Raw genomic sequence first — 27,448 nt, 5'->3', positions numbered from 1 at the left:
TCCAACACAGCCCAATCAAGTCGTTTTATCTGTCTCTGGTTCCATGAGCTTATCTTCCACGATTGCCTCATTTCTTAAACCCGGTGACATCACCACTGTTGACTGTGCAGCTTTCCACAGAAAGCAGGTTGCGAAACAGTCGAAACTCTCAGAAGGAAGTGTCAGAAACAGCTGTTTGCAATGGTTAATCTGGGTCACCCCTGGGGGTCGTTCCTGGCAGGACGTGGTCATCTTGATGCATAGCCCTGGCCCTGACTGCACATTGAAGCAGCGTGGAAACAGGTGCTTAGAGAGGTGGACTCTGGGCGGGCATACATTAAAGATCTCAGACTCGCCACCCAGACGTGACCGAAACGGCCAGAGAGAAACCGAGTCGACCGCTTGTTGCTGAGGTGAAGCCACCTATTCCCGGATCTCATGAGTTGTGTGATATCAACTCGGTAATCACATCTTCATTCTCGCCCTCTGTGGTTTCCTGAGTGTGGTTGTGTACTCAGTGCATTGGGACACTTCCTGTGCCACACCATGCTTGCACAGCTCAATTTACCAGGGAGAAGAACGTTCACTTTCATAACGATTGAATTCTCGGTCTCATTCTGGACTCGTGACATAGCGATGACGCACCTGATGTAATGGGGCAGTGCATCTTGTGTGTCTCGGGGGCTGGGCAATCCATGTGAATGATGGCGTTAAACAGATCACCGCTCTGCCGATCAAATTAGGTAAATACACGTCCTCCATATTGCCTTTCTCCACTGCTCCACCTGCTGTCCCCGTGGGCCACAATCCCCTGGAACCCAAACCCCAGACCTCGTCATCTGCTGATAACAGAATCATATCTCAAATGTCATTGGAACTCTCGCTAAGGGGGTGTTGGTGTGCATCATTCTGTGTTTAAATGAGGTTTTCTGTTGTGAGTTTAGGGTTTATGTGACTGGTGTTTCACTGGGCCGCTGTGCTGTGTGGGTTCCAGGTCTGGATGACTGTTTGTCTGGGCCAGCTGGGTTCCAGGTCTTCAGGAGGTCCAGAGCTACTCCTTCACCATCGCACCACGTCACTGCCTTCCAGAGCCAGAGCAAAGACACACAGAACATAGAAACACAAATATGTCTCTAGAAAGCTGGACTAGGTGGTGTTCTAGAAGGCTGGACTAGGTGGTGTTCTAGAAGGCTGGATTAGGCGGTGTTCTAGAAGGCTGGACTAGGTGGTGTTCTAGAAGGCTGGACTAGGTGGTGTTCTAGAAGGCTGGACTAGGTGGTGTTCTAGAAGGCTGGACTAGGTGGTGTTCTAGAAGGCTGGACTAGGTGGTGTTTTAGAAGGCTGGACTAGGTCGTGTTCTAGAAGGCTGGACTAGGTGGTGTTCTAGAAGGCTGGACTAGGTGGTGTTCTAGAAGGCTGGACTAGGTCGTGTTCTAGAAGGCTGGACTAGGTGGTGTTCTAGAAGGCTGGACTAGGTGGTGTTCTAGAAGGCTGGACTAGGTGGTGTTCTAGAAGGCTGGATTAGGCAGTGTTCTAGAAGGCTGGACTAGGTGGTGTTCTAGAAGGCTGGATTAGGTGGTGTTCTAGAAGGCTGGACTAGGTGTTATTCCAGAAGTCTGGACTAGGTGTTGTTCCAGAAGTCTGGACTAGGTGGTGTTCTGGAAGGCTGGACTAGACGGTGTTCTAGAAGGCAGGCCTGACTGGAAGACAGCTGCTCACAACCTGATGGGAAATTCTTCTGCTGAACTGAGGAAGGGGCGTTGTAAAGTGTGTGCGTGTGTGTGTGTGGGACCCCAAATGACTGGTGATCCCCCTGACCTGCTGCATCCGTGACCTCCGAACCTCAGGATAAGGGTCTGACACCCCCCCTCCTCTCCCCCTCCTCCCTGTTGATCATGGCTTCCACACAGTCAATGTATGTTCATAAAGGTGTATCAAATAACCACAACGAAAGATGGTTGCTTCATAACAGCAAGATTATTTATTTACAATCATATCATCATACCTGATAAGTTGTGCCACTGAAAATTTTTTTTTGCTCAAATGTCATCCACCGTGGTTAAGAAATGGAGCATGTCCCACTGATTGGAAGCTAATGGATGAACAATTAAATTACCCCGCAAATAAATCAAATTTGTGGCTGCACCGATCATGTAATTACATTTGGCATGTTAATACAAATGTAATATACAAGAGTGACTTGCCCTGCTAAAACAGATCAAATCAGTGCATATTAAAGAGACTTTAATATATTGTTAATGCATTAGTTTCACAAATTATTTTAAACAGGCAATAAAAACATTAAATTATAATGTGTTTGTTTTCCTAACTATTTTAAACAGGCAATAATGAAATGTTAAATATGCTGCAGCTGTCTTTCGTAAATAATACCAGATTAATAAACATGTTTTTCCTTGGTGAGGAAGCCAAGTGAAACATTCTAGAACATTCTTGATGATTCTTATCCATTAATTGCAATGGGAGAGCAGCAGTCTCTGCTGCCGTTGTTTCACCCACGGCAAAAACCTTCCTAACATTTACACACCACACCTATAAATCAAAAGGGGAGGAAGAGAAAATAGTCCCTGTGGATGCAAAGCAGGCCAAGGGGGAGGGATACATCGACTACAAAGGGGAGGAAACCGTCTCATTAGGCATTTTTTGGAGGACATGGAGATCTTCATAAGGCACGTCCTGTAGCTTTGTACTTTTCATGAACAGAACATGGTTCTCACAGTTTCTACTTTAACCAGTTATCCAAAAGGAAATACATATGAGAAGAACTTCTGGAATCAACAGTATCTACTGAGACCAGTGTGTGTACCTGAAAGGTCCGATATTGGAGATGAAGATGGGAACCTAAACTCAACAGATCCTCTTTTCCCTCTGTTGTTTCAGTGCAGCAGATGGGCCTGGATATCGGATCAGAACCAGCCCTGCGCCAGCGCTAACCTCCTACGTCAGTAGATGCTTCCAGAAAGCTGGGAAATGAAGGTCAGAGCACTTGACTCGGCCCGGACACCCAATAACCACACAGCAGAACGAGCTGCTTCCTGCCTGCCGCACGTCCAGAATGTTTAAACACCTGCCCGTGTCTCGGACAAACCGGCAAAATGTCACGTCCTTTCTAAACCCAGTCTGACCAAATAATACGCCGGAAGAGTTTGTTTGTCGGAAAAAGAATGTCTGGGGAAATTATCTTCTTAGTCAACGATGAATGCTCCCATGCTACCAAAACAAAGAAAGAAATAAGTTGACACTGTGAGATTCCTGACTTTGATTGTTAATCTGAAACTTCTTTTTTTTGGGTGGGTGCAGTCTAAATAACACACAAACACACAGGGGAACGCTAGCTCTCTCAATGTCAAGTTTGTCTATTCAGAGATTTTAAGGATGTAAGACAACTCGTTTACCCAGCCACTGCCATCAGAATGACACCAACCAACCGCATTGCTAGGAGACAGCTGAAAGGTTCTCTCCTGCAAGGAGTATTTCTGTGCAGTACTGAGCTCCGTCTCTCTCAAGGAGGTGATAATAGGGCCTCAGTCTGGTTGCTCTGGCGACCGTGTATTATGGTCTGCCCTCTTAACCTGCACACTGAGGTCAGCCGAGACATCAGCAGAACCAACAGTTTGTTGAAGTGTTGACAGAGAGGGTGGGTGATGGACATAAGATGGAGCCCATCCATATTTGCTCTGTTAAGAGTAGTTCGGGGGAGAGATACCAGAGGTAATTCCGCATGTCGCGTGTGATGTAGAAGATAAGTCCGTGCCTTGTGTTCCACGTTGATGCCATGTTCTGTGGGTCAGTGGGAAAGCTTACAGATGGTCGGCTTCCACATGACTTGCAATGTTAGAGTCAGTCAGCAAGGAGCCTGCAGTCAACAATGGCACTTGTTTGTGACTTTAAGTATTCAAGTCTCACATATTCATCCAGGACGGCATACCAGTCTGTTTCCCAAGGCCATGCCATGAATACTGAATAGTTCCAACAGAATTGTGGAGCGTTACAAAGTCCACAACAGGTCCTTTTCCTGTCCGACAACTTATCTCTGTGAAAGAGGCGGAATGACCAGGCCCTGACTGGGTCACAGTGCTGGCTATGAGCACTATGTGTTCATACCGCTGTGTTCACACTACTGTGTTCATACTGCTGTGCTATACTGCGGCGGCCCTCGACCCTGGTCCTGAGGGACCACTGTCCTGTCTGTTTGACATGTGTCCCTGCTCCAACACACCTGGTTCAAATGGGTTGTTATTTAAATCAGGTGTGTTGTAGCAGGACAACATCGAAAACATGCAGGACAGTGGGTCTGGAGGACCAGGGTTGAAGACCGCTGTTGTACAGAACCAAGGTCAAACCCTGTGGGCTTCTCTTCACGCCAGGCTGTTCTGTCACAGCAGGAAGAGGACATGCTAAGGACAGACCTCCCAGTCACAGTCCAACACAGAGCAGTGTCCCGTCAGGGCAGCACCTATGATCCTAATCTCATCTTCTGAGTGCTTCCTGATGGTAGGGCGTCGATAAGGCCAAGGAACGCAAGTGCATTCATGGCTGCAGAGAGAACAAACTGTTGTTTTCTTAAGATTGGCAATCAGCAGTGAGCCTAGGGATTGTGTAATATGCATGGGATTCGATCTCCTGGGAGAAGGAATCTCTCACAAAAGCTAGTCTCTCTCTCTTTTGCTCTCTCCCAGTCTCGCTCTTTCAGTTCCCCCTCCTCTCTCTCTGTTCGGTTTACACACTCAAATAAGGGTTTCTCTCTCACAGTACTGTATCTCACACACACACACACACACACAGCCTCTCTCTTTCTCCCTCTCTCTCTCAGAGGGAGTCATGGGAGTGACAGGAGAGGAAAAGGAGTGGGAGGATGTGATGGTCAGATTTGTCCCTCTTTCCCTCCATTTGCTTACATGAGGTCATGGCAAACACCAGTACCTAACAATCAGAGGCTGAGCGTTTGTCCACAACACCACAGAGTCACTGCCACAACAGGAACAGCTGCTTACCAAGCACACAGCTGCACTGTCAGAAGAATGGGATTCACAAATAGCATTTTATTTTTTTGAGAGACATAAATATTGTGAATGCACCAACAGTTTGGGGTTGCGGAGACCTCGCACACATGAAACACGGCAACTCGTATTTTGAACTGGACAAAAAAGGGGGCGAGTGTTCACTGATTTGAAGTGTTGACGTATGAATGTCGATGACGTGAAGCTATTTTACGGACAAGGAAAAAAAGCAAAGTCCTTGACTCTCAAAGTTCTTGACTGTCTCCAACGTTCATCCACGGTGACCAGCCACTTACAAGATGCTGTCGGAACAGTTGGTGAGGCGGCAGTTTAGAGTCCTACTAGGGTCGTGCTACAAATCCACCAATAGGAATCCAGTCTCGGGTCGTGATCCACCTATCCCTGCTGAGCGGCTACCCTGGCCTCGATCCGAGCCTGCTTCTCCATCTCCGCCCTCTCCCTGGCCTCCACCTCCCTCTGGATCAGCAGCCCCCTCTCAGACTCCCAGTCCCGCACCCGGCCCGCGTACTGCTCCAGGTCGGGCACCTCGGCCCGGGGCAGGGCCTGCTGGGCCAGGGCTGAGACCAGGGCCTCCAGGGGGGCTGCGTCCACCTTCCCCTGGGACTGCAGCTGACTGAGCAGCTCCTGGAGGAAAGGAGGTAGAGAGAGGAGATGCATAACGTTGAGAGGATTTCCGATTTGACCTTGGCAAACACCCGAATACACGCCCTGATCGTGTCATGACGTTGCCCACTAAAAATGTTTTGCCTTGTGCCGCTAAAAGATGAAAATTGACTGATGGGTGGATATTATTGGTTGAAATTGGTTGGTATGTCATATTTTGTTTTATAGGATGCAAAAAAAAAAGAAAAAACATTTTGATATAAGAACACAAAGAAATGCAAAAATGATTTTTAGTCAATGTTTTTGCATAATTGTTAAAAAGGTGTACATTATGAATGGGATGTGAACTGACAGGGTCAGAAAGACATTTATCATTTAAGCTCGACTTTAAGGAACGTTATACTGCGTCCAAGGTCCCATATTCAGGGGACGGTATTTGGCAGCTCTTTACGACGGACCGAAATACTCATTTCAAGTCGCAGAAAGGTCAAAGGTCAATCCCTTCCACATCTCTGAGCCTAGCACCCACCTGGAACCTGCCGGCATACTGGGGGAGCTTAGCCCTCTCTGCAAGGTCATCCTCGTCCACCATCTTCTCCTCCTTCCTGTCCTCCTCTCCTCCAGACTCCTCCTTCTTGTCCTCCTCTTCTCCTGGCTCCTCCCCTTCCGAGGAGTCCGAGTCGGAGGCAGAGGAGAGTTCCTTCAGCACTGCCTCCACTGAGTCAATCTGGAAGAGACACCCAAGTTACCAGAGAGATACATTTACAATGGAGGCCTAGTACTCTGTAAACAAGACCAAAAAAAACATACCAACTCTAGAAGGCAGCAGAGTGTAAAGACATACAAAAGGGAAAACCCCACGTGCCAAATACACACAAACAAAAGTTATGTTTCACATTGGATTGCCCATATAAACAGCCCCTCTACAACAGGACTGCTCACCAGTGTGCAAAAACGGTGACCTGAGGGAGCGCTATCACTGGCACACTCACAGGACTCTCTCTACTTCCTGTCTGGCTAACGTCCTAGTATCTGTCCTGACTGCATTACCAGCGGCCTGCTCTCTGACAGGACAGCCCCAGGCCCCTTGGGGGCCACTTCTCACACCCACTCCCCCTTCTCCAGACTCCCCCAATCACATTACTCGGCGTCTGAGCCCCCCCCCCCCTCCCCCTGACAGGCCGCCTGCCTGTGTGGCTTACAGAACCACGGATGTGACAGCGCGCGTGGGCTCCATCAACGGCGGGGTCGTGCCGCAAACAGACCCCCCTGTCGGACACGGCGCCTGGACAGTAGCAGCGCTCTGCTCTTTGCCTCGTCGCTGTGCGTTAAATGCGTTAAGACGGCTTTTAGGGAGGCGTCCGTCTCTTGTGATCTGGTGGGACCAGCCCTGCCAAGGGGCAGGCGGCAAGGGGCTGGGGACCAAGGGCTGGGGACCAGGGAGGAAAGCTGGAGGCAGGGGGGTGGAGGGCATGGGCTACAGCCTGTTTACAAGAGGGCAGTGGGGTTAAGGGGAAGCAGAGGGCAGGCAGGTGGAGGCAGGGGGTGGCTGGGGGGTTTATACAGGGCCATGGGGTCAGGGGGAGGCAGGGGGGAGGCAGGGGGGAGGAGGATGGCGGGGGTTCATTCTGCCTACCATATCCTTGGTCAGCTTGACGTCTCCAGGGGCTGCAGCCACTTTCTCCATGACGGCCAGGGCTCGGCCCACATACCCTGGGGTCCACAGCAGAGGCATCCCCCTGAAGACTGCATGGATCCCCTTGGACATCTCCACCTTACCTAGGAGGTGGAGGAAGGAAGGAAGGGGGGCAGGAGAGAGAGAGACAGGGGCGTTGGGGTGGATGGGGAGGAAAGAATAACTGCATGAGTAACAGTGACGGAGAGAAAAGCAAAGAGACAAGAAGAGAGACACAGAGAGAGACAAAGAGAGGGAGAGAGACACGGAGAGGCAGAGAGAGAGAGACACGGAGAGGCAGAGACAAAGACGTATACTGACCCAGCAGGGCAGAGCCCAGCAGTTGGGCGCTGAGGCCCACGGTGTTGTCCTGCTTCAGCCCAACGATCAGCAGCGACGCTCCCAGGCCTCTCTCCTCCGACACCTCCAGGTTCCCAACACAACCCACAGAAACACGAGGTCAGCCCGCGTTTACGGTCCACCAAACGCGACACATAAAAAAAAACCACTCTTACTTTCAAGCAAACAGAACCGGCGGAAAAGGCCCACTTTGCCATTTCGACCGAACTCAAAAGAAAACCTCGCTCACCCCGAGCTTTGGCTTGGTTGCCAGGTAACGGCTGAGGGCGTAGAGAGAGAGGATCTGAGTGGAGGGCAGATCACAGGCCTCCTGGAGCATCACTTCCTCCACCACTGAGCAGGCCCCTGGCAAGACACACAGACATCAGGACAACCAAGGCTACACACACACACACACACACACATCAGCGAGGTGTAACCATGTGTGTTTTCGGGGGAGGTTTACGTCTCTCCCGACAATGAAGTCGCACCTTTGAAGTCTTCCTCTTTAATATAGGCGTCCAAGAGCAGGTTGAAGCTGAACTCGTCGGGGAATATGCCATACTGGACCTGGATACAATCATAGCACAAAGATGGAATTAACTTGAGCACGACCACAGGACAGACAAAAGTCCAGTTCTGGTTCATTAGGTGCCAAAACACGAGGCTGGCATGGAGAAATATTTCCAAGTGTTTTTTTATTTTTTATACACAAGTAAGTAAGTATAGGAACAATGTACGTCTATCTCTTGCTCCTCTTGACGATATCCGTCTGATAAACATAAATATATTGAAATAATCCCAAACCAGTGTGTGTGAGCAGCGTGTTTTACAATATATTCATTCAGCAGATGATTTCATCCAAAAGAACATGTAAAGGGAAATTTGAACCTGCAACCATTTGATTTACCGTCAAACACTCTAACCAGTCAAACACTCTAACCGCCATCCACCACCGCCATCCCTGAGAACAGGACCAGCTGATTTCCCCGCCCCATCAAGCCCTCTAAGGTACCTTGTTCTTGAGCGTGTGCAGTGCCTTGTCTTTGACTCCGTACTTGAGGCACTGCCGCACCCAGCTGTGGATGGTCCAGTCTCTGAGGTACCAGCAGTTCGGACTGTGGCGGAATCTTCAAGAACAAGACCAGAGGGAAGACCAACCTTCTCAAAACACCCCCTTTTGACATTTCTTATTCCGCGTGGAATTATGACATTTTAGAATGCTGGCCATGACGTCATGGGGATGGAGGGTTCTAGAACATTGGGTTAGGTTCTGGGCAAGGTCTGTTGGGTTCCAAGGCACTTCGACCCAGAAGGCTAACTCACCAGTCACAAAATAATTCAGTACCATTTGATGGAGTAAATCCCAAAAGCCAAAACACCTTAAACAAAGGACTGCTTTCAGTTATATTCTAAATATGTAATACTGTTTAATCACATTACAGAGAGTGGAAGGTTCCAGAGTAGAGGCTTAAAACAGCAAACCTCCAACTGTACAGGGTCTAGAACAAAGACCCATGCATGACGGAATGTTTAATGTTCTTACATCATGAGGCACCAGTTTCAGAGAACAGAAGTTTTCCAAAAGTGAGCTCCTGGTTGAAGCCAGTGAACAGTGAGACGTAAGAACACACGAGAAAGACTGTTCTTACCTGTAAAGATAATACTCTGCTTGATCAACTTCTTCTCTGGATGATATGCTGTCCACAAACTGAAAAAAAGATAGAAAATGTGTATATTTGATTTTTCTCATGAATTCATCATTAGTGTTAGTAATGCCTATATATTGTTGAAATGTTGTTATATGGCCTTGTATAGACCGGGCCGGATTAACAATTTGATGTGCCCTGGGCAAGAAGGCTCCAGGGCCCCTTAGATGTCATGTGCCCACGGGCAAGTGCACAGTTGCCCTAATGGTTAATCCGGCCTTGTGTATAGCTCTACATACCCGTGATATAGTCAGAGAGCTGACAGGGAAATTTCTTTCGTAAATCCTGTCCATTAAGGCAGCCAGTTGAGCTGAACACAGAAGATCACAGTCAGAACACTTTGACCATCACATTGACAATGACCATTTTGCAAGACTGTCTAGCGGGAATTCAAATAACTTATTTATTTATCAAACCCGTGCTGTTTACTGTTTAACTTTAATAAGCACATAATCAGCATCGTTAAAGCGACACTGCCCCCTTGTGTTCAATTTATAAACACACATGTATTAAGTTGAACCACAACACGGGCAAGCGTTTATGCTGCATCATGCAGTTTAGTGGTCTTCAACCTTGGTCCTCAGGGCTTACTGTCCTGTATGTTCAGATGTTTCGCTGCTCCAACACACCTGATTAAAATAATTGGGTCGTTATCAAGCTAAGTAGAAGCCTGGTAACTACCATTCATTTGAATTAGGTGTGTTGGAGCATGGGATGGTAATTGGCTACAAATCATAGCTAGAAATAAGCTAAATTCCGTCTTGATGTTATGAACCCCTTACCCAGATTTTGTGGATCTTTCTTTCTCGCTTCCCACAGCGTTGTGTCTGTGTACGCTGCGGACAATAGCCATCTTCTACCTGTACGGGATTCGACCATGACAATAAATTAATCGGATGGAAGAAATGGAAACAGCAAGTTGCTGACATTTAGTATAGTCAATGAACTAGTTTGATCCCAAATGTACAAGACGTTAGCTGTATCATCACTGCAGCTGCTAGCTTGTTGGTAGCAAGCTGTCTAGCTAACATCACATAAGCCAGCATACAGCTACAATAACGTCTGACAATAAAGATAAATTGATGACTACACCATATCAAACAATCACTCAGTTCTCAACTGACAATATTAGAAATACACGCTACTATAAAATGTACCTGCACAACTCAAATATGCACTTTTATGGATAACTTTGACAGCTCCAAGGCAACGCTGTAGTACGGAGGCTGCCATTTTGAGCAAACCACTTGACACATTTTACAGGGGGTTTCATGAAGCCCGCACTATCGTGTCTATTCACCAAATAGACAAGCTAAAATCATAGAACATTTTTGTCTCAATTTTATCACTGAAAATTGGATTGAATGAATTTCTTATTTTTTAAACGCTGGCTTTAATGCCCAGAATTCTCGAAAAAAGAAATTGAACCCGCCACTTATGTTATTGGTATGGTCTTGAATAGCGCTACTGTGTGGACTCCAGGATCCAGAGAGATGTTGGTCTTGTAAGCTGAATTCAAATACATTTCTCGTGTCCCCGGTGTATGATAACAATTGTTTGAATGATAAATCGTGGTAGTTGCTTTGCTCTTTCAACAAAAAACGCATCCTCTTGACTTTTTCTGGCCAAAGTGTCATATCAATATCGGATGGTAGAGGGAGCTCTTGTGAGGGGGATGTGGTGTCCAGGTTGAGCACAGCACGCATGGAGCAAACTGGTCTTTAAACCAAGTTCCCACTGAATCACATTCACTCCAAAAGACGACGACACAGCAAGGACATTGATTTTCTGTCATTCTTTTAAATGTGACATCTTACATCTGCCTCACTCCTAAAAAATAAATAGATAAAGTCTAGGAAAAGCGTGCTATAAAGTGGTCTGGACCAACCTATTTATTCCACTTTTTGTCATTTAATAAATGATTAAAATAAGTGCATTCCTGCAGGATTTAAGGAGGTGTCAGGTTGAGCCTGGGCTGGGTCCCCCTGCTAAACAAAAGCGGGAAGAATTTGAGCACCCTCTGCTTCAGTGGCTGACCAGCAAAACAGGAAGTCCTCACCTGAGAACTGTGCCAAAGAGAACACACAGGAAGTGAACCGTTTTAGTCACAACACTGGTGCTGCTTCCATCCACCAACGGATAGACAGTGGCCTTGCTCCAGCTACCCTTTTACCCTTCTGGAACTTTGCCTTCGTAGTCTAGAATTAGATTCTAGAAAAGTTCTACACCTAGATTCTAGAACTGTCCTCTGTAACCTTTGTCCACTTCAATCACTGTGCCTCATAATGTAGCCTGGAACAGGTCACATCACCACCGCACAGGAAAATAGAGAAAGAGAGAACCTGCTGTTGTTTCTAAGCAAAGGTTTGGTACTGTGTTCGTGTTCCTCACAGCGTCATACATGTCTATATGACCTAATCAAGATAAGAGAAAAGCTTAACATCCTTGCATGTGTCGGTGGATGTAAATATTAGAAACTGCAGATTGGTGATAAGAATCCAGAAGTATCATTTCTCTATACCTTTGTGGTGATCATCCCCTCTGCTTCCCCTTTACTGTAAAACCCTTTGCAGATACAACAAGCCTATCTACGTCAGAGTAGACCTCTATAGAAGCCCCCTCTGTAGTCTTCTGTACGTTTATTTATTCCGTTTTTATCATCACATGAGTCAAGAGTTGGCTGATGGACCATGCAAAAGTGCTCCAGGTCTTGTTCATACGGTGGTTTGCAGTGCCCCAGACGGACAGGGAGTGACGTCAAGGGGGCCGACGTGAACCAGGCCAGGAGAGGACTCGCCAACTGGAGGATTGACATTCGCACGGGCGAAAGGAAGGAGTCTGTGTTTGAAAACAGACAATTGCTTTCTCAAGCCAAGTCTGGTCACATCACGCGGCGCAGCATTTTCCACAGGGCGCCACCATCACCCTGCACGTCGGTATACGCGTCGCACAGTTGTTAGAGATTGTCAACTCGTGTTGTTGTTTTTTGATCAGAGAGGACTGAAAGCTGTAAACTCTTAACAGCTATTGGTTAAGGAAATGTCCCCTGCACTTTACATTCTGGATGTCTTTTGTGTTTGGTGCACTGAGCACTACTGTATGGACAAGGCAGTACGCATGAAGGCACAGTCCTTAAAAGCACAGTGTAGCCCCATAAAATCCCTCTATCAATCAATTAAGTATTGACTTTCCTGTATGTTCAAAACATATCAGACTGTCTCTTGTCTTTAGATTGTTTTTTATGGAAGACAGAGACCACAGGTTAGGATGAAAGAAGAACTCTGAATCATTTCCATCAGACCAACAGTCAAAAGTCACATCACCTTTTTAAACCACAGGACATCTTTTCCCATCAATGCTTACAGAAGATGTATTGTGTGTGTCTGTGTGTGCGTGCGTGTGTGAGAGTGAGAGAGTGAGTGAATGAGTGTTCCCTTTTCACCCTCAGACTCAGCTAGTAACCCAAGTTTCAGTTCAGCAGACCTGTGGGGGTGTGTATGACTGTATGGGTGTTTTTGTGTGGGTGGGTGGGTGGGTGTGTATGGGTGTGTATGTGTGGTCGTCTCTACATTACTCAGAGGGCTTGTCTCTGGTTGAACAGGATGAGACAACAGTGCTCCCAAACCGCTGATCAGAAGTCAGCTTGGTGACCTTGTCGTCATTGTTGCAGGTAGAGCAGGTGAGCCCGTGTGGGCTGATCCTGGACCTGCCTGACACTCACTCAGTTCTTCCCCTAATTGTACAGGCTGGTGGTTGGGATGGAAACGTAGAGTAGAGGAGGATGTGAGGAGAGGGATGTGAGCACTTCCTCAAACCGTTCACAGTTTCAACTTAGGAATATGGTGTTCTCTGTCTCTCTCTCTGTCTCTCTCTCTCTGTCTCTCTCTGTCTCTCTGTCTCTCTCTGTCTCTCTCTCTCTTTGTCTCTGTCTCTCTCTCTCTCTTTGTCTCTGTCTCTTCGTCTCTCCCTCACTTTGTTTGTTTGTTTTCAGTCTGATGATGAACACAGCAAGTCTACCAGAATGCATGCGGGGGCCTTTATTTAGGAGGCGCTTGGCTGAGAGGCTGATAGAAGGATGTTGGTGATGAGGGTGGACGCAGCCCTGCAAGAATGACACCTGTACACACACTTCTTCATAGTGTTCTAGGAATGACCAATAGTGGAAGGCCAAGCAAATGTTACACATAATGTGTACTTAAGTATAAACATACCATAACAATGCTCTTTTTCCGCTTGGAGTACCACTGTTGTACATCATCAGTGAGGCTAGGAAATAACCTCTTAACACGGTATGAACCAGTGTATATAAAGCTCATACAACCGGTAGTTCTGACTTCAATATCTGAATGGTTGACAGCCATGGTATATGTATGAAAGGTCACTGCTAATGCCTTTTCATAGTTCAATAATATACTCATGCACATATATACAGAGGCACACACATGCACAGGCAAACACACAGACACACATGCCCAGACACACACACACATGCACAGACACATGCACAGACACACACACGCACAGGCAAACACATACACACACATGCACAGACACACACACACACACACATGCACAGACACACACACACATGCACAGGCAAACACACGCACACACATGCACAGACACACACACACATGCACAGACACACACACAGGTTCGGGGACGTCCAGTCGGGGCCCCCTGACCCCCACTGAGCGATGCTCTGTGTTGGTTGGTTTGTTTGGGACCTGAAAGAGAGAAGGGGAGATGGGGGTTTCTCTTCCCTTTCCTTTCCTTTGTAAGAGAAGCGAGAGATCTCTGTTCTCCAAGAAGAAAGGCCCGGTCTTTTTCAAAGTCCCTGTGATGGTGTGGTGTGGTGGGGGAGTGGAGGGCAGGTGGACAGGCCTGATCCCCTGATGGGAACAGATGTGTGGCTCCAGCGACAATGTTCATGCTTTGTCCTTGCTTAGGAAAACACCCACCCTTCCTGGGCTTCATTTAAACAGATCAAGTCACGATTGAACCGTATTCAAATCTTTAATTTGTTTCATAAATAGGTTCACAGGTGTGATTTGTTTCATTGATAGTGGCTCAAAATCATTACAGGATCCCAAACCCAATCATGTTTAACCAATTGAAACTAATCACATTTACTTCTCAGTCAATCGGAAAATCATTGACAGAATCAGCGGAAGTTCTGTTGGTGAAAGAGGATTCTGAACATCATCAACATTTTTTTTATTACATCCATTTTTGAATAAGAAAAATCAACATTGGTATCTCGATTGTCTGGAAACAGGACATGCTGAAATCTCTTTTCATATGTTTTGATCAGGTGTTTATTTACAGTGCACAGAAAAAAAAGAATAGTTCAAAATCACACAAAATATATCTTTGAATTTCCAAAATATTTGTCTTATATGTTATATACAGATAAACCCTGATTAAAGTCTTTCAATAGAGACATGTTTGTTCACTTTTTAAAATCAGCTTCACAGCTTAAACAATACAGTTACAACTTAAATTGTTCCTTCCTCCCTCTCTGAAACGATTGTTTCATTAAAAAACACTGTATTTTGTATGTATGTTACCTAGAGAACTACAGGTCCTTGAAGAGGAAGTCATTTGACATCTAACACCTCACGGTAACACCTCACATATTGGAGGGATGACGGAAGCTTTTGAAATGTTCTCCCTGATCCTCATCCTCATCATTCTGATCGCTCTTTACATCCTCCATTTCCCCTTTCTCTGGTTCATCTGGCTCTGATTGGTTCGATTCTGAAGGGGGAACTGGATCACCTGGCTCTGATTGGTTTGATCTTGGGGGGTAAATTGGATCACCTGCTTCTGATTGGTCTGGAACTGGGGGATAAAATACGTCACCTGGCTCTGATTGGCTTGACTCTGAGTCTGCATCATTTGGATACACCTGGTCACCTCTTCCTGGGTCTGACTCAAACACCCGTCTATCTATCTCCAGGTAAAGCTGTCTCGCAGTTTCTAGTGGGTCACCTGACTCATAAACCAGTAAACCTGTCCCTTGGTGACTCGCTCTGTCAGCTGGTTCTGTGTGTGGCCAGGGCACCTCTGGCATGCCTGGCCCAGGGGATCTCACCTGGTCAGCAGTGTCATCCCTCGGATGACCACCTGGTTCTGATCCAGTGTCGGCCACCTGGCCACCAGTAGACTGGCACACCTGCCTGACAGCTTGCCCTGGGCTGAGCTGACATGCCCGAACTTCCTCACCCGGCAAATCAGCTGGGTGTCTTCTCCCTCTCCCCCTCCTCACGTGGGTACCCCCTACCTCCCTCCTCCAGCCCAGTCTGGTACCCCCTACCTCCCTCCCCCAGCCCAGCCCGGTAGCCCTTCTCCCCCGCAGCCTCGTGGGGGTAGAGCTCGGGGCTGGACTGGCTCCTCCGGTAGAGGCTCTCCTCCTCGTCCTCCTCCTGGCAGGAGCTTCCGGGCGCGCTCTCCCCATCCGACTGGGACAGGCGCAGGCTGGGGCGGGGCAGGCCGTGGGGGCGGGGCTTCTGGGAGAGGTCGAAGGGCTCTTCCTGGTTGAGGCGGGTCAGGAGGCCCAGGGGGGCGGAGAGACAGAGGCGGGCCCTGCGCCTGAACACTGGAAGGAGGAAGGAGGAGGAGGTCAGATGGCTGAGCGGTCATGGAATCAGGCTATTAATCAGAAGGTTCCCGGCCAAATGTGTTGCGTCTTTGGGCAAGGCACTTCACACCTACTTGCCTCGGGGTGTCCCTGTACTTACTGTAAGTCGCTCTGGATAAGAGCGTCTGCTAAATGACGTAATGTAAATGTAGTGTAAATGTATAAGAGGAGGAGGATAAGAAACAGCCAATGCTCCAATGCGCGCCGTTCTACCAGTCAAGATGGAGAAGATAAAGCCAGAGGTACTAATGGTTTGACCTTGGTCAGGTCCTCACCTCTGCCGTCGAGGCCTCGGTCCATGATGCCGTGCTTGACCTTCATGTGGCGCGTGAGGTTGCCCTTCAGGGTGAACTTGCTTGGGCAGTAGAGGCATTTGAAGGGCTTGCTGTCGGAGTGGAGGTGCATGTGGCCTAACAGGTTGTGCATCCTGTTGAACTCCTTCCCACAAAGCTGAGAGAGAAAGAGAGAGAGAAATAGAGAGAGAGGGATATAAAGAGAGAGAGGGATAGAAAGAGAGAGAGGGATAGAAAGAGAGAGAGATAGGGTCAAGACATGGGTAACGATCAACAATCATAGCCCCATTTTATACATTCCTTTATAAATATTTGAGTTGAGTCTTGAAAAAGACAGGCCAAACCACAAAGGCTACATTTTCCCAGTGAGAAATCTGCTCGCAATGGATTTGTGTCATTTACATTTCACATGCCATTATTTCTTGAAACGCAGCCAAGGGACTTCACAGAGTGAAGTGAACACCGTCCAGGGATTGATCAAACTGCCCTTCCTGATGCATGGCAATCTGCTGGATGACTAATGCTTTCAGTATGCAGGGCTGGGGAGCAGTACGTAATCATGAATGAATGCAAACATACACGCGCACAGCGAACCACACACACAATGAGATGTTCACACACTACTGGGGAAAAGGAGTCAGACACATACACATGCTCTCTCTCTTTCTCTCCTGTCTTTTTCTTTGTTTGTCTCTTTTTCTCTCTCTCCACCTACTCCCCTCTCTTTCTCTCTCTCATCTCTCTCTCTCTTTCCCCTCTCTTTTTTTCTTTCTTTCTTTCTTTCTTTCTTTCTTTCTTTCTTTCTTTCTTTCTTTCTTTCTTTCTTTCTCTCTCTCTCGCTCTCTCTCTCTCTCTCTCTCTCTCTCTCTCTCTCCTCTCTCTCTCTCTCTCTCTCTCTCTCTCTCTCTCTCTCTCTCTCTCTCTCTCTCTCTCTCTCTCTCTCTCTCTCTCTCTCCCTCGCACACACACGCACGCCCCCCCCCCCACCAGAGGAAGCGTCAGTGAGACGGGGCCGGGAGGAGGGCTGGGAAGGGCAACTCCTGCGCTGTCCTTCCTCTGCATTCCTTTTTTTTTTTGTATTTATTAGGGCGGTCCTTTCCTTCAGGAGGATAGAGGGACTGTACACTGTCCAAGAGGACCGTGAGAAAACAGGAAGCCCCCCTCCCCCCCCCCCATCCCCTCCCCCCACCCCGCCCCGCCCGCCCCAGCAGCGGCGAGAGAAAGCGAGATGAAATCTATTTGCGGGCTCGCTCTCCAGGGAGGCTGTGTGGAGGGCGGGGGGGGGGGCCATTGTTTGAGAGGCAGTTTGTGAAGCGATATCCTTCCTATGGAGGAGAAGGCTGCCAGAAGCCTCCCCTTCTCTGCTATCTGGTCATCGTTTCAACCCTCCGCCAGCCGGCCCCAGGGTCATGCACTCTGCTGCCGCAGGCCCTCTGCACTGCGCTGCCCGTCCAACCCCAAAACACAACCACAACTGCCCACACCGTCCGTCTCTCAGACGAGTGAGGCCGCGTGGCGTCGACGACGACGAAAAACCGCAGTGGAAGATTCGTCCCAGATGAAGCGCTGACAAGCCAATTCCATGCGTGTGGGACCCTGTCCTCGGGGGAGGGGGGGGGAGAGACCCACCTTACACCTGTAGGGCTTGCTCTCGGAGTGGACGATCATGTGGGCCTTCAGGGTTTGCTTCTGGACGAAGCTCTTGAAGCACAGGTGACACTGGTAGGCCCGGACGTTGGTGTGGATGAGGACGTGACGCTTCATGTTGGCCAGGAGGGTGAACTCACGGCCACAGATGCGACACTTGTGCTCCTTGACCCCCTGGGGTGTGGAGGGGGAGGGGGGGTGGAGGGAGAGGGAGAGGGCAGAGGGCAGAGAAAGAAAGAGAGAGATAGAGAGTGAGGGAGATAGAGGAAGAGAGAAAGACAAAGAGAAAGAAAAAGAGGAAGAGAGAAAGAGAGAGAGACAGAGACAGAGAGACAGAGAGACAGAGAGAAAAGTTGAGAAAAACACCTTTGGACGCAATGCTGGTTGTTGCCGAGCATGGCTGTGCTTCGGGGATGGTACCTTGTGTGTGAGACTGTGCTGCTTGAGGTGATGCGACTGGATGAACTCCATGCCACACTCGCTGCAGATGTACGGCCTGATGTCCCTGTGCTTCATCGTGTGGTTCTGCAGCTGGCTGGGGTACTGGAAGGTCTTCTGACACTCCCCACACCTGGGACACGGCAGGGAGAGCAGAGGCGGAGTGTGAGGGAGCACGTGAGTGTGTGCGCATGTGTGTGTGTGTGTGTGTTGAGGTGACCCCTCGCGGCTTGTGTACCTGTACAGCGTGGGTCCTCGGTGGGCCGTCAGGTGTCTCTTGAGCTGGGCCAGCGTGGGGAAGTCCAGGCCACACTCCACACACACGTTCCCCTGGTCCCGCTCGTGCTTCACCTCGTGGGACTTGAGCTCACTGGGGTAGGCGAAACCCCGACCACACACCGTGCAACTGGAGAGGAGGGGAGGGGAGGGGAGGGGAGGGGAGGGGAGGGGAGGGGAGGGGAGGGGAGGGGAGGGGGGGGAGGGGAAGAAAGGAGATGAAAGGAAGGGAGGGGGAGAAGAGATTAGAGAAAAGAAGAAGATTCCACTTCAGTTGACACACAGATCGGCCACCATCAACCCCTGCCCCTCCTCCACTGCCGACAGACCCAACACTCAAGCAGACCGTCCTCCCTCACCTGTAAGGCTTGACGTCGCTGTGCTGCATCATGTGTCTCTTCAGGTGGCTGGTCTGCGTGAAGGCCTTGTGGCACACCTGGCACTTGTGCGGCCGCGTGCCCTGGTGGGTGAGCAGGTGCGTGTGCAGGTGACTCAGCTGCTTGAACAGCTTGCCGCACAGGCGACACCCGTGGGGCTTGATGCCGCTGTGGCCCAGGACGTGCGTGACGAGGTTGTACTTGGAGGTGTACGACTTGTCGCACATGCGGCACTGCCAGCGCTTCTGGTCGCCGCCCGCCACGTCCACGTGGTAGCTGTCGTCGATGTGGATGCTCAGGCCCAGCTTCTCCTGGATGCTCATCCCAGGACGGGGGCCCCGGTCTGGGCCTCGCCGGCCCGTCCTGAGGCCCTCTCCCGGGAAGAAAGCTCCAGAGGAGAGGTGCATGACAGGGCCGGGCATGAAGAAGGGGTAGGGGAGGAGGCTGGGGTGGAGAGGGGGGAAGTAGGGCGGCGGGGGGTGGAGGAGGAGGGGAGAGGGGGGCCAGACGGGGGAGGGGCTGAGGGGTTCCTGCTTGACCTGGACGGGCAGGCTGAGGCCTGGAGGCCCGGTCCTGGAGAGGGCCTGGTGGTGGAGGAGCCGCAGCCTGCTTAGGTCGATCATCCCCGGGATGGGCTCGCTGGGCGGGGAGGAGGAGTGGAGGGGCCGAGGGAAGGGGAGCGGGAAGGGGAGGTGGGAGAGGTCCACCGTCCCGTCCCCGCCGTCGTCGTCGCCGCCCGCGTCCCCGCGGCGACCGTCCGCCTCTCCGCGGCGGGGCTCGCCGTCCCGCGGGGCGTCCATTTTGACCGGCGTCCGTTTGCGCTTCTGGGAGCCCTCCCGGGGGCTGAGCAGGAGGCCGGGGGGGCGGAGGAGGTGCAGGGGGGCGTGCGGGCCGAAGGCGCTGTGGTAGACCTCACTGCCGGGGGGCGTGTCTGTGTATCGGGCCGGGGGGGAGAGCTTGGGGGGCCGCAGGAAGAGCGGAGGGGGGCTCAGGTAGAGCCTGTGATGGGGGAGGGGTCGAGGGTCAGGTCTCAGGGGCGGGGGGGTCCTGCCTGGGGGGAGGCCCGACGTGTCTGTCTCCATCCTTTACCTGGGAGGGGAGAGAGAGAGAGAGAGAGAGAGAGAGAGAGAGAGAGAGAGAGAGAGAGAGAGAGAGAGAGAGAGAGAAAGAGAGAGAGAGAGAGATTACCCATCATCGCTTTGGACTTTGATGCTGATACACAGTATACTGTCTCAAAACGTATCTAATCTAATCGGTGAGATTATCTCAACCAACAGTGTGTCATCATTATTATCAGGACATTTGGTCTTTATGGTATGTACAAAACTGCATGCACATTATGTAATGGGATACTTCATGAGCACATACAGAATTTACATAAACTGTCTCTTTTTGACTGAAAATACATTTTCTGTACATGGTTGGAGTGACTGCTGACTGCACGAGAAACAATCTAAAACCATTCAACCTGTCACCTGTCACTTCTCGATTTCACATCCCTCACCCTCTCTCTTCCTCTCTCTGTCTCGCTGTCACTCACTTTCCCTCTCACTCTGTCTCTCTGTCTGTCACTCACTCTGCCCCCCTCTCTCTTCCCCCCCCCCCCCTACCTTTCTGTCACTCACTCTTCCCCCCCCTTCCTCAATCTCGCTCTCCCTTCCCCTCTCCCTTCACCTGTTTGTCTCCCCTGCAGTCAGGAACCAGACAGTTAACCAGTTCACCTCTCCCTCTCAATCGTTCTTCGCTTTTCCCTCTCTCTCTTCTCTGTTCATCTTTTTGAATAGATGACGGGCGTGCACTTCTCTTTTCGCCCTCGCCAGCAAGTTGATGCTAAAGGGCGTGTGTGTGTGAGCGTGTGTGGAGAGGGGGTGGGCTGAATTATTCTAATGATTATTCTGATCTACCTCACGCTCACCAGACCCGTAACATACTGTACAGAAACAAGCTCATCGGTCATTTACAGTATTCTGTAGGAGTGGTACAGTATTGCAAGCCAGAACATGTGTCATACAGGATACTGACAAATTCTGGCAGATGGTTTTTGGTGTACAAAAGCTGGTAACGTTGATCATATTTACGTAGTATGGGAGTTTGAGAGTCTTATAATAACAGATGGATAAGGAGCAAAAAAAAGAGAGAGGGGGGGGTGGAGAGAGAGACACAGGGGTGGGGAGGATGGAGAGAGAGATGTGGAGGACAGTGCAGAGACAGAGCAGTTAGGAGGAGAGAGGAAGGATAGAGGAAGATAGAGGGATGAGGAGGAAAGAAAGAGATTGAGATACAGGTGACTAAGAATAGTAGTCCATTTCAGTTGCAATACGAGCTATACGTGGTTATGTGAATAAGGCTGGACAATGTATTTTTTAAACCCCTAAGTAATGAAGACTTTGTTAAAGATGTTATGTATGGAAATTGCCTGTAATTGACGAATTTCTGTAATCAAATTTCAAAAAAATAAAAAACATATATTATTATAGTGTATTTAGAGCTAGCGAAACCAACTAGCAAAAAAACCATCATTAGGTACTACTGTTTCTGACTCTAATGTCAAGGAACTGTGGATCGTCCATACAGGTCTATGTAGATCACAGAAGCATGTTGTCCATCTATTTGTTAAATTAAAAAAACAACCTTCAGACAAATACCATGCTCCGTATGTATCCTCCACCACACGCACCTTCTCCCCCTTGTTTGGATTCCACATGACGTCTCTCAGACCCTGTGTGCCCCCTTACCCCACCCCCAGTTGCAATCATACCACTATCCCCCACTATTCTCCTACACACTGGCTATCTAGTATGTACACACACAATACCTCCCCTACCCCCCCCTCCCTACCCACCACCACCAACTGGGCTCCTACCACCCTTGCAAATATCTATTCTTCTTAAACATGTCACCCACAAGAATACTGGACATAACTATCCAGTATGCACATAGAGACGACCCCCCCCTCCCCTCTCCAGCCCTGCCCCTGCCAGTGGGCATCCCTGGGCGGAGGGGGGGGGGGGGGGGGGCACTCCAAAGTACAGACCCCCAACATCCCCCCTCAAGCCCCTCCTCACGCAGGTGCCAGTCAGAGCCCTAGAAGCCATGTGGAACTCACCCTTTCTGCGCGCTGTCTCTCTCCGGCTGGGAGTGTGTGTGTGAGCGAGCAGGCTGGAACTCTGCAGCAGCGCTACCTGTCTCTCTCTTCTCTCTCTTCTCTCTCTTCTCTGGCCCAGAATCTCTGCCGACTGAGTGGCCAGCCCGACGACGGACAGCATTTGAAGTGACTTAAGAAAGAGAACAGGAACATTCACTTTGTTCTCGTTTTTCAGATGAGTACCTTCGGAGAGAAGGAAGGAAGGGAGGGGAGAGGAAGTCAACAAGCCGAGTGCCTTCCTGCAGAAAAATAAGGAAACTCTCGATAGACATCTCCATTTCTCTATGAATCAAGGATTTCCACAATCTCTGGATGAGGCAAACTGTGAACAATTCAAATAAAATATGTGCATAGTGCTGTTCGGATATTGTTTTGTAGTAAACTGCAGTAAACTGTAGAACTGGATGTTTGGAACCTTTTTGAACTATGAGAGGGATGGTGGTCTGGGCTTCCATTGGCGTTTTTGCGTTTTTCACTCCTAAATTCAGAACTTGTTAAATAAGATAGCATGCCCTGCAGCAAATATTGGAAGCAATAATCCCTAGGAGATCAAATAAAAGTTCTATGTCTATCTATTGTTTTGTAGGGCTTCCAGTAAACACCAAAAAAAAGACTAAATTATTCATGTTCAACATTCCTTACTGGACTAATATCCTGCAGAGGATCCTTTGCATTTTCCTCTCCATAATGGCTGTAGTCATTATAAATTCTTTACAATATTATTTTACCAGACGAGGTTGTACTGCAATAAGGCCATTAGATCTCAAACGATTCCACGTGTGTCTATTAAGAGCAGATCTCTGAACACCAGTCTGAGTTCTGACAAAGCTTCAAATCTACAATAATATAGCTGTTACTCAATGTCGTCTATACACTGGGCATGGTAGTCTTGGAATGGTGAACCATCTGTAAAGTGTCTTCCCAACCACAAGGGGGCAGCCATATCCCACATCTTGAATCCATAGAAACCAGAAGAGAGCTGAATGTCCTGACTTCCTCTGTCCTGGTTGTCAGATATCTGGTTTTACATGAGCCAAAGTTATATCTCCCATCATCGGAATGACTCATCTTTTTGATAGCTGAGGTGATCTTCTCCGAACTGATTAAAAGTGTGGTCTGGAATTAGACCTGATGCTTGTGCTCGTCAATGTCGTGACCACCAATCAGGAGCCGTCCGATAATCATCGTAATTGAGCTTATTACAGTTTTGACAGTGAAAAGACTGATGGTCGTCATCATTATCGTGTTAATGAACCCATTCAATCAATTAACCCAAGACCCTGGACAATGTGTGTGTGTGTGTGTGAATTCATTTATGTGAGGTGCTAACAAGTTAATTGGAAGGCCAATCAGGTAAGTGACATCGGTATGTGTCCATCTGTCTGTGCCTATGTGTATGTGAAAATATTTCTTCATAGAAATAAGCGATCAACGATAAGTCAATGCAGACTTGAATTGAGCCATTCAATTACAAGAACCACAGCATCTTATCGGTGGAAATGATCTCAAGCCTTGATTCGAATCATCTCCCCATCACCTTCAGCATTACCCTACCTCTCATCTCCTCGTCTCCCTCCTCCGACTCCCCCAACCCTCTCCTCTCTCTTCCTCTTCCTCCCAGACCGTCTCCCCTTCCTCTCCTCTCTCACATGCACGGTCACGGACCCAGGGCCGTCACTTGCGTCACGATGCTCCACCGCCGGCTCTGATTAGCTCCGCCTCCTCTGCCCCGCCCTCGGCCTGACCTGACCCTCCGGGCGGGCTCTGTCACGGGAGGGGCGAGCGGGGTTGAAGGGGGGGTGAGGGGGGCGCTAACGAGGCCTAAGTGGCAGTCCGCTCTGGGAGTCACTCTCCGAGGGCGGAGCAGGATATATAAGAGATGGAAAGTGACCAGGGAGGGAAGACAACCTGTGCAGTCACCTGGGAGAGAACCTGAAGTACGAAACCAGCGTCCTTCGACTGTACTACCTGAAGATCCGCAAGAGGTAAAGCGAAGCTCTCCCAGAGCGTGCTCTCCTAGAATGTTCGTTTTTGTCCGTCACTGGTTTTTCTACCCATCTTGTCTCACTCGCGAAAATCCCCACATCTCTTCCTCCCTCTCTCCTTCCCCCGTCCTCTGCTAGAGATGTCTGGAGCTGCCGTGTCCGTGGGCCTTGTCTTCCTGCTGTCCGTCTGTTCGGCCTGCTACATCTCCAACTGCCCCATCGGAGGGAAGAGAGCCATCATGGACGCCCCTCAACGCAGGGTAAGGAGGCGCAGGGTGTTTCCGAGGCGCCGGGAGGTGAAACACCTGCTCACAGCCAACCCCCCCCCCCCTACGGTTCTGCTGGGAGAGGGGTGTTTCTGCTCGACCGATGACACCATTGACGTTTAGGGACTTGTTATGTATGTTGGTGGGATCATGTTATGTTATGTAGGGGCTTGGTGTGATCGTGTTGGATCCTGTGTTTACTTGAAGTTCTTGTTAAAGCAGGACTGGGCTGGAATGGGGGAGACCGTTGGGTGACTTCCCGTTAGGATGGAACACTGTCACGTTCTAGAATGTCTAAAGGTTGCCCCCTTGTCTTTTCCTCCTCCTCCTCCAGTGCTTGTCCTGTGGGCCAGGGGACCGAGGCCGCTGCTTCGGCCCCAGCATCTGCTGTGGTGAGGGGCTGGGCTGCTGGCTGGGCTCCCCGGAGGCTTTGCGCTGCATGGAGGAAAACTACCTGCCCACCCCCTGCCACTCTGGGGGGAAGCCCTGCGGAGCAGAGGGAGGTCACTGTGCTGCCCCCGGACTCTGCTGCGACTCAGGTGCACACGCGCGTCATCTCCCGTGGCAACACATCTGATAGGCATGACAGCGCATCTGGTAGACATGGGAACGCACCTGGTAGACACGGCAATGCACTTGATAGGCTTGGTATCACATCTGGTGCACAACAGCATGGAGAGTTATATGCAGTGTGTATGCAGTGTGAGCGATCGCTAAATATGCGTTAGAAATAAATTAATTATTTTATCCCTGTCTCTTCTCAGATGGCTGCGCTGTTGACCAATCCTGTTTGGCTGAAGAGGATGGCGAAGAACTAATCAGCCAATCAGAAGGCGACGACTCCAACGACATCATCCTCAAGCTGCTGCATTTGACTGGCCACGCCGCTCCTCATCGAATCCACCAATGAGCAGCCAAGGACCTCAGGGTTCCACGGGTGTCTTTTGGGAGGTTGGGGCTGAAGGTGGGATGGGATATGTAGTTCTTGGTCATGCCTAGTTGTAGTTCTTTGGCCGTCTCACCTATCAGAGTGCTCAGTGACCTCTCCCCTCAGTCACCAGACAGAATACCCGGACAGAATCCTGTTTGAACCATCTGAGGTTGCCTTTGTAATTATACCAATATATTTTGTGTACTGCATGTATTAAGAAAGTTCACAGGCCCACGAGAAGGACAGTCCTGATCTGTGTGTCTTGGTAATAAAGCTTCTGGAAGAATCTTTGTGCATTTGTCCTTTTTTGTACTGGCTGCTCTCTAAGAAGCTTACAGCGCTGTGTGTCACCTTTCCTGCTACGTAGCTTTGATCAGATTTTGAAACGCTTGGTAAGCGTGAAAACTATCAGCTGGTAGTACTACAGTACAGTCACTGAAGTTGTTTATTGTCTCTCTGGTGCTCAGGGTTACTCAACACAGGCTGTGAGTGACCATGGTGTGGCCTGTCACTCACTGGCTCCTATCTGGCAACACCAAGCACGTCTTTGAGGTCTGGCAATGGAAATATATGATTGGTGAACCTTGATGTGAGCACTTTGGTTGCATCACACCAGGCCACACACACACACACACACTTAAACCTGCTCTCCCACACATACTCAAACAGACCCTCTCATTTACTCCCCCGACCACAACCACAGACACACACATTTTTCTCACACACACACACACATTATCTTGAGCAACTTTTATCATGAGTGCAGGTCACCTTTGAACAGACCAATTTGGTCATCCACGTTTAAATGTCACATGATAGTTGCAGAGTTCACACACTGTATGTGTACCGCATGTACTCTAGTAATGAATCTAGTTTGTATCATATTAACTTCTGTTAAAACCCAAACTGCCATGTCACCAAAGCCATTGTGTGTATTTTTTGCAACATATTTACATCCAAACACAACATTTGGATGTTTGATCTAGATCAACCATCATGCTATCACGACTGCATTATTGCAATGTGTATTGTGTCAACAGGATGAGGTCATCTGAATTGGTGTTGAGATTATATATAATATATAAATAAGATTACGTATAATATATCAGGATGATGCAATGACCGACCAGGTCAGAGAGATACCATCTACAGACCAAGTCAGAGAGAGAGACAGGTCCGACAAAGACAGGGTACATCAATCCTGTCAAGATTAGATATGTTGCTTCTACAATGGGAGACCCCCCCGCCCCCGTGTGTGTGTCTTGAACTGTTCTTCAGGTCTTATCTCCCCCCTCCTCCACCCCCCCCCCCCCCTCCTCCACCCTCTGTTTCTGAGAGTGTAGTCCACTCTGATAACACAGTAGAGATCTGAGGGCGGCGGTCTCAGGTGACACACAGATCCACTCACACAGATCCAGGGGGAACACAGATAACACCACGCTGGTGTGCTGGAGGAAAACAACCCAGGCAGCTCTCCTGTCATTCCCTGTCCTCATCCACACCATCCTTCTCACAGTCTGTCATTCCCTGTCCTCATCCACACCATCCTTCTCACAGTCTGTCATTCCCTGTCCTCATCCACACCATCCTTCTCACAGTCTGTCATTCCCTGTCCTCATCCACACCATCCTTCTCACAGTCTGTCATTCCCTGTCCTCATCCACACCATCTTTTTCACAGTCTGTCATTCCCTGTCCTCATCCACACCATCCTTGAAAGTATCCTGAGTGTAGGCTGGTGGTGTGTGTGTGTGTGTGTGTGTGTGTATGTTTGCATGTGTGTAGGTGTGCATGTGTGTGAATGTGCATGATATGTTTGTGCACATGTGCGTATGTATGTGTGTGTGAATGTGTGTGTTGCTGATGTTGCCACTCATTATCATTCTTATCAGAAGCTAAGAATACACTGACAACACACACACAGTGAATCAACACACACATAGTGAATCAACACACACATAGTAAATCAACACACACACAGTGAATCAACACACACAGTGAATCAACAAACATTACTGATCAAACCAACAGGAGAACGAGTGTTTTGTGAAGCGTGAAAAAACAAAACGTACATCATTAAATAAATGAGTATTAAGTTTACAAA

General features: G+C 49.2%; 3 protein-coding genes across 3 annotated transcripts; 1 reads left to right on the top strand and 2 right to left on the bottom strand.

Moving 5' to 3' along the window:
• Nucleotides 1-5,024: 5,024 nt before the first annotated feature.
• Nucleotides 5,025-10,585, bottom strand: mrps27 (mitochondrial ribosomal protein S27). Its single transcript, XM_084695202.1, has 11 exons — nt 10,502-10,585; nt 10,127-10,204; nt 9,584-9,654; nt 9,288-9,346; nt 8,651-8,765; nt 8,127-8,205; nt 7,886-8,001; nt 7,618-7,720; nt 7,258-7,400; nt 6,151-6,348; nt 5,025-5,642 (listed from the first exon to the last, which is right to left on the bottom strand). Exons 1-11 carry the CDS (start codon nt 10,575-10,577, stop codon nt 5,394-5,396), a joined length of 1,287 nt encoding a protein of 428 aa, XP_084551328.1. The 5' UTR covers nt 10,578-10,585; the 3' UTR covers nt 5,025-5,393.
• A 4,995-nt stretch (nt 10,586-15,580) lies between these two features.
• znf366 (zinc finger protein 366) lies at nt 15,581-20,100 on the bottom strand. The gene is made up of 6 exons (XM_084695325.1): nt 19,001-20,100; nt 18,604-18,771; nt 18,348-18,498; nt 17,910-18,101; nt 16,263-16,437; nt 15,581-15,945 (listed from the first exon to the last, which is right to left on the bottom strand). The coding sequence occupies exons 1-6, from the start codon at nt 20,098-20,100 to the stop codon at nt 15,581-15,583; spliced, it is 2,151 nt and encodes a 716-aa protein (XP_084551451.1).
• Nucleotides 20,101-24,288: 4,188 nt separating this feature from the next.
• LOC146219763 (isotocin-neurophysin IT 2-like) lies at nt 24,289-25,324 on the top strand. The gene is made up of 3 exons (XM_084694749.1): nt 24,289-24,408; nt 24,749-24,953; nt 25,179-25,324. The coding sequence occupies exons 1-3, from the start codon at nt 24,289-24,291 to the stop codon at nt 25,322-25,324; spliced, it is 471 nt and encodes a 156-aa protein (XP_084550875.1).
• Nucleotides 25,325-27,448: the final 2,124 nt, after the last annotated feature.

The sequence above is a fragment of the Hypomesus nipponensis genome, chromosome 28, assembly GCF_054491055.1.
Source record: "Hypomesus nipponensis isolate SF chromosome 28, ASM5449105v1, whole genome shotgun sequence".
Classification (NCBI taxonomy): domain Eukaryota; kingdom Metazoa; phylum Chordata; class Actinopteri; order Osmeriformes; family Osmeridae; genus Hypomesus; species Hypomesus nipponensis.
Note: the sequence above shows the minus strand (reverse complement) of the source record. Positions and strands in the feature narration are given on the sequence as shown.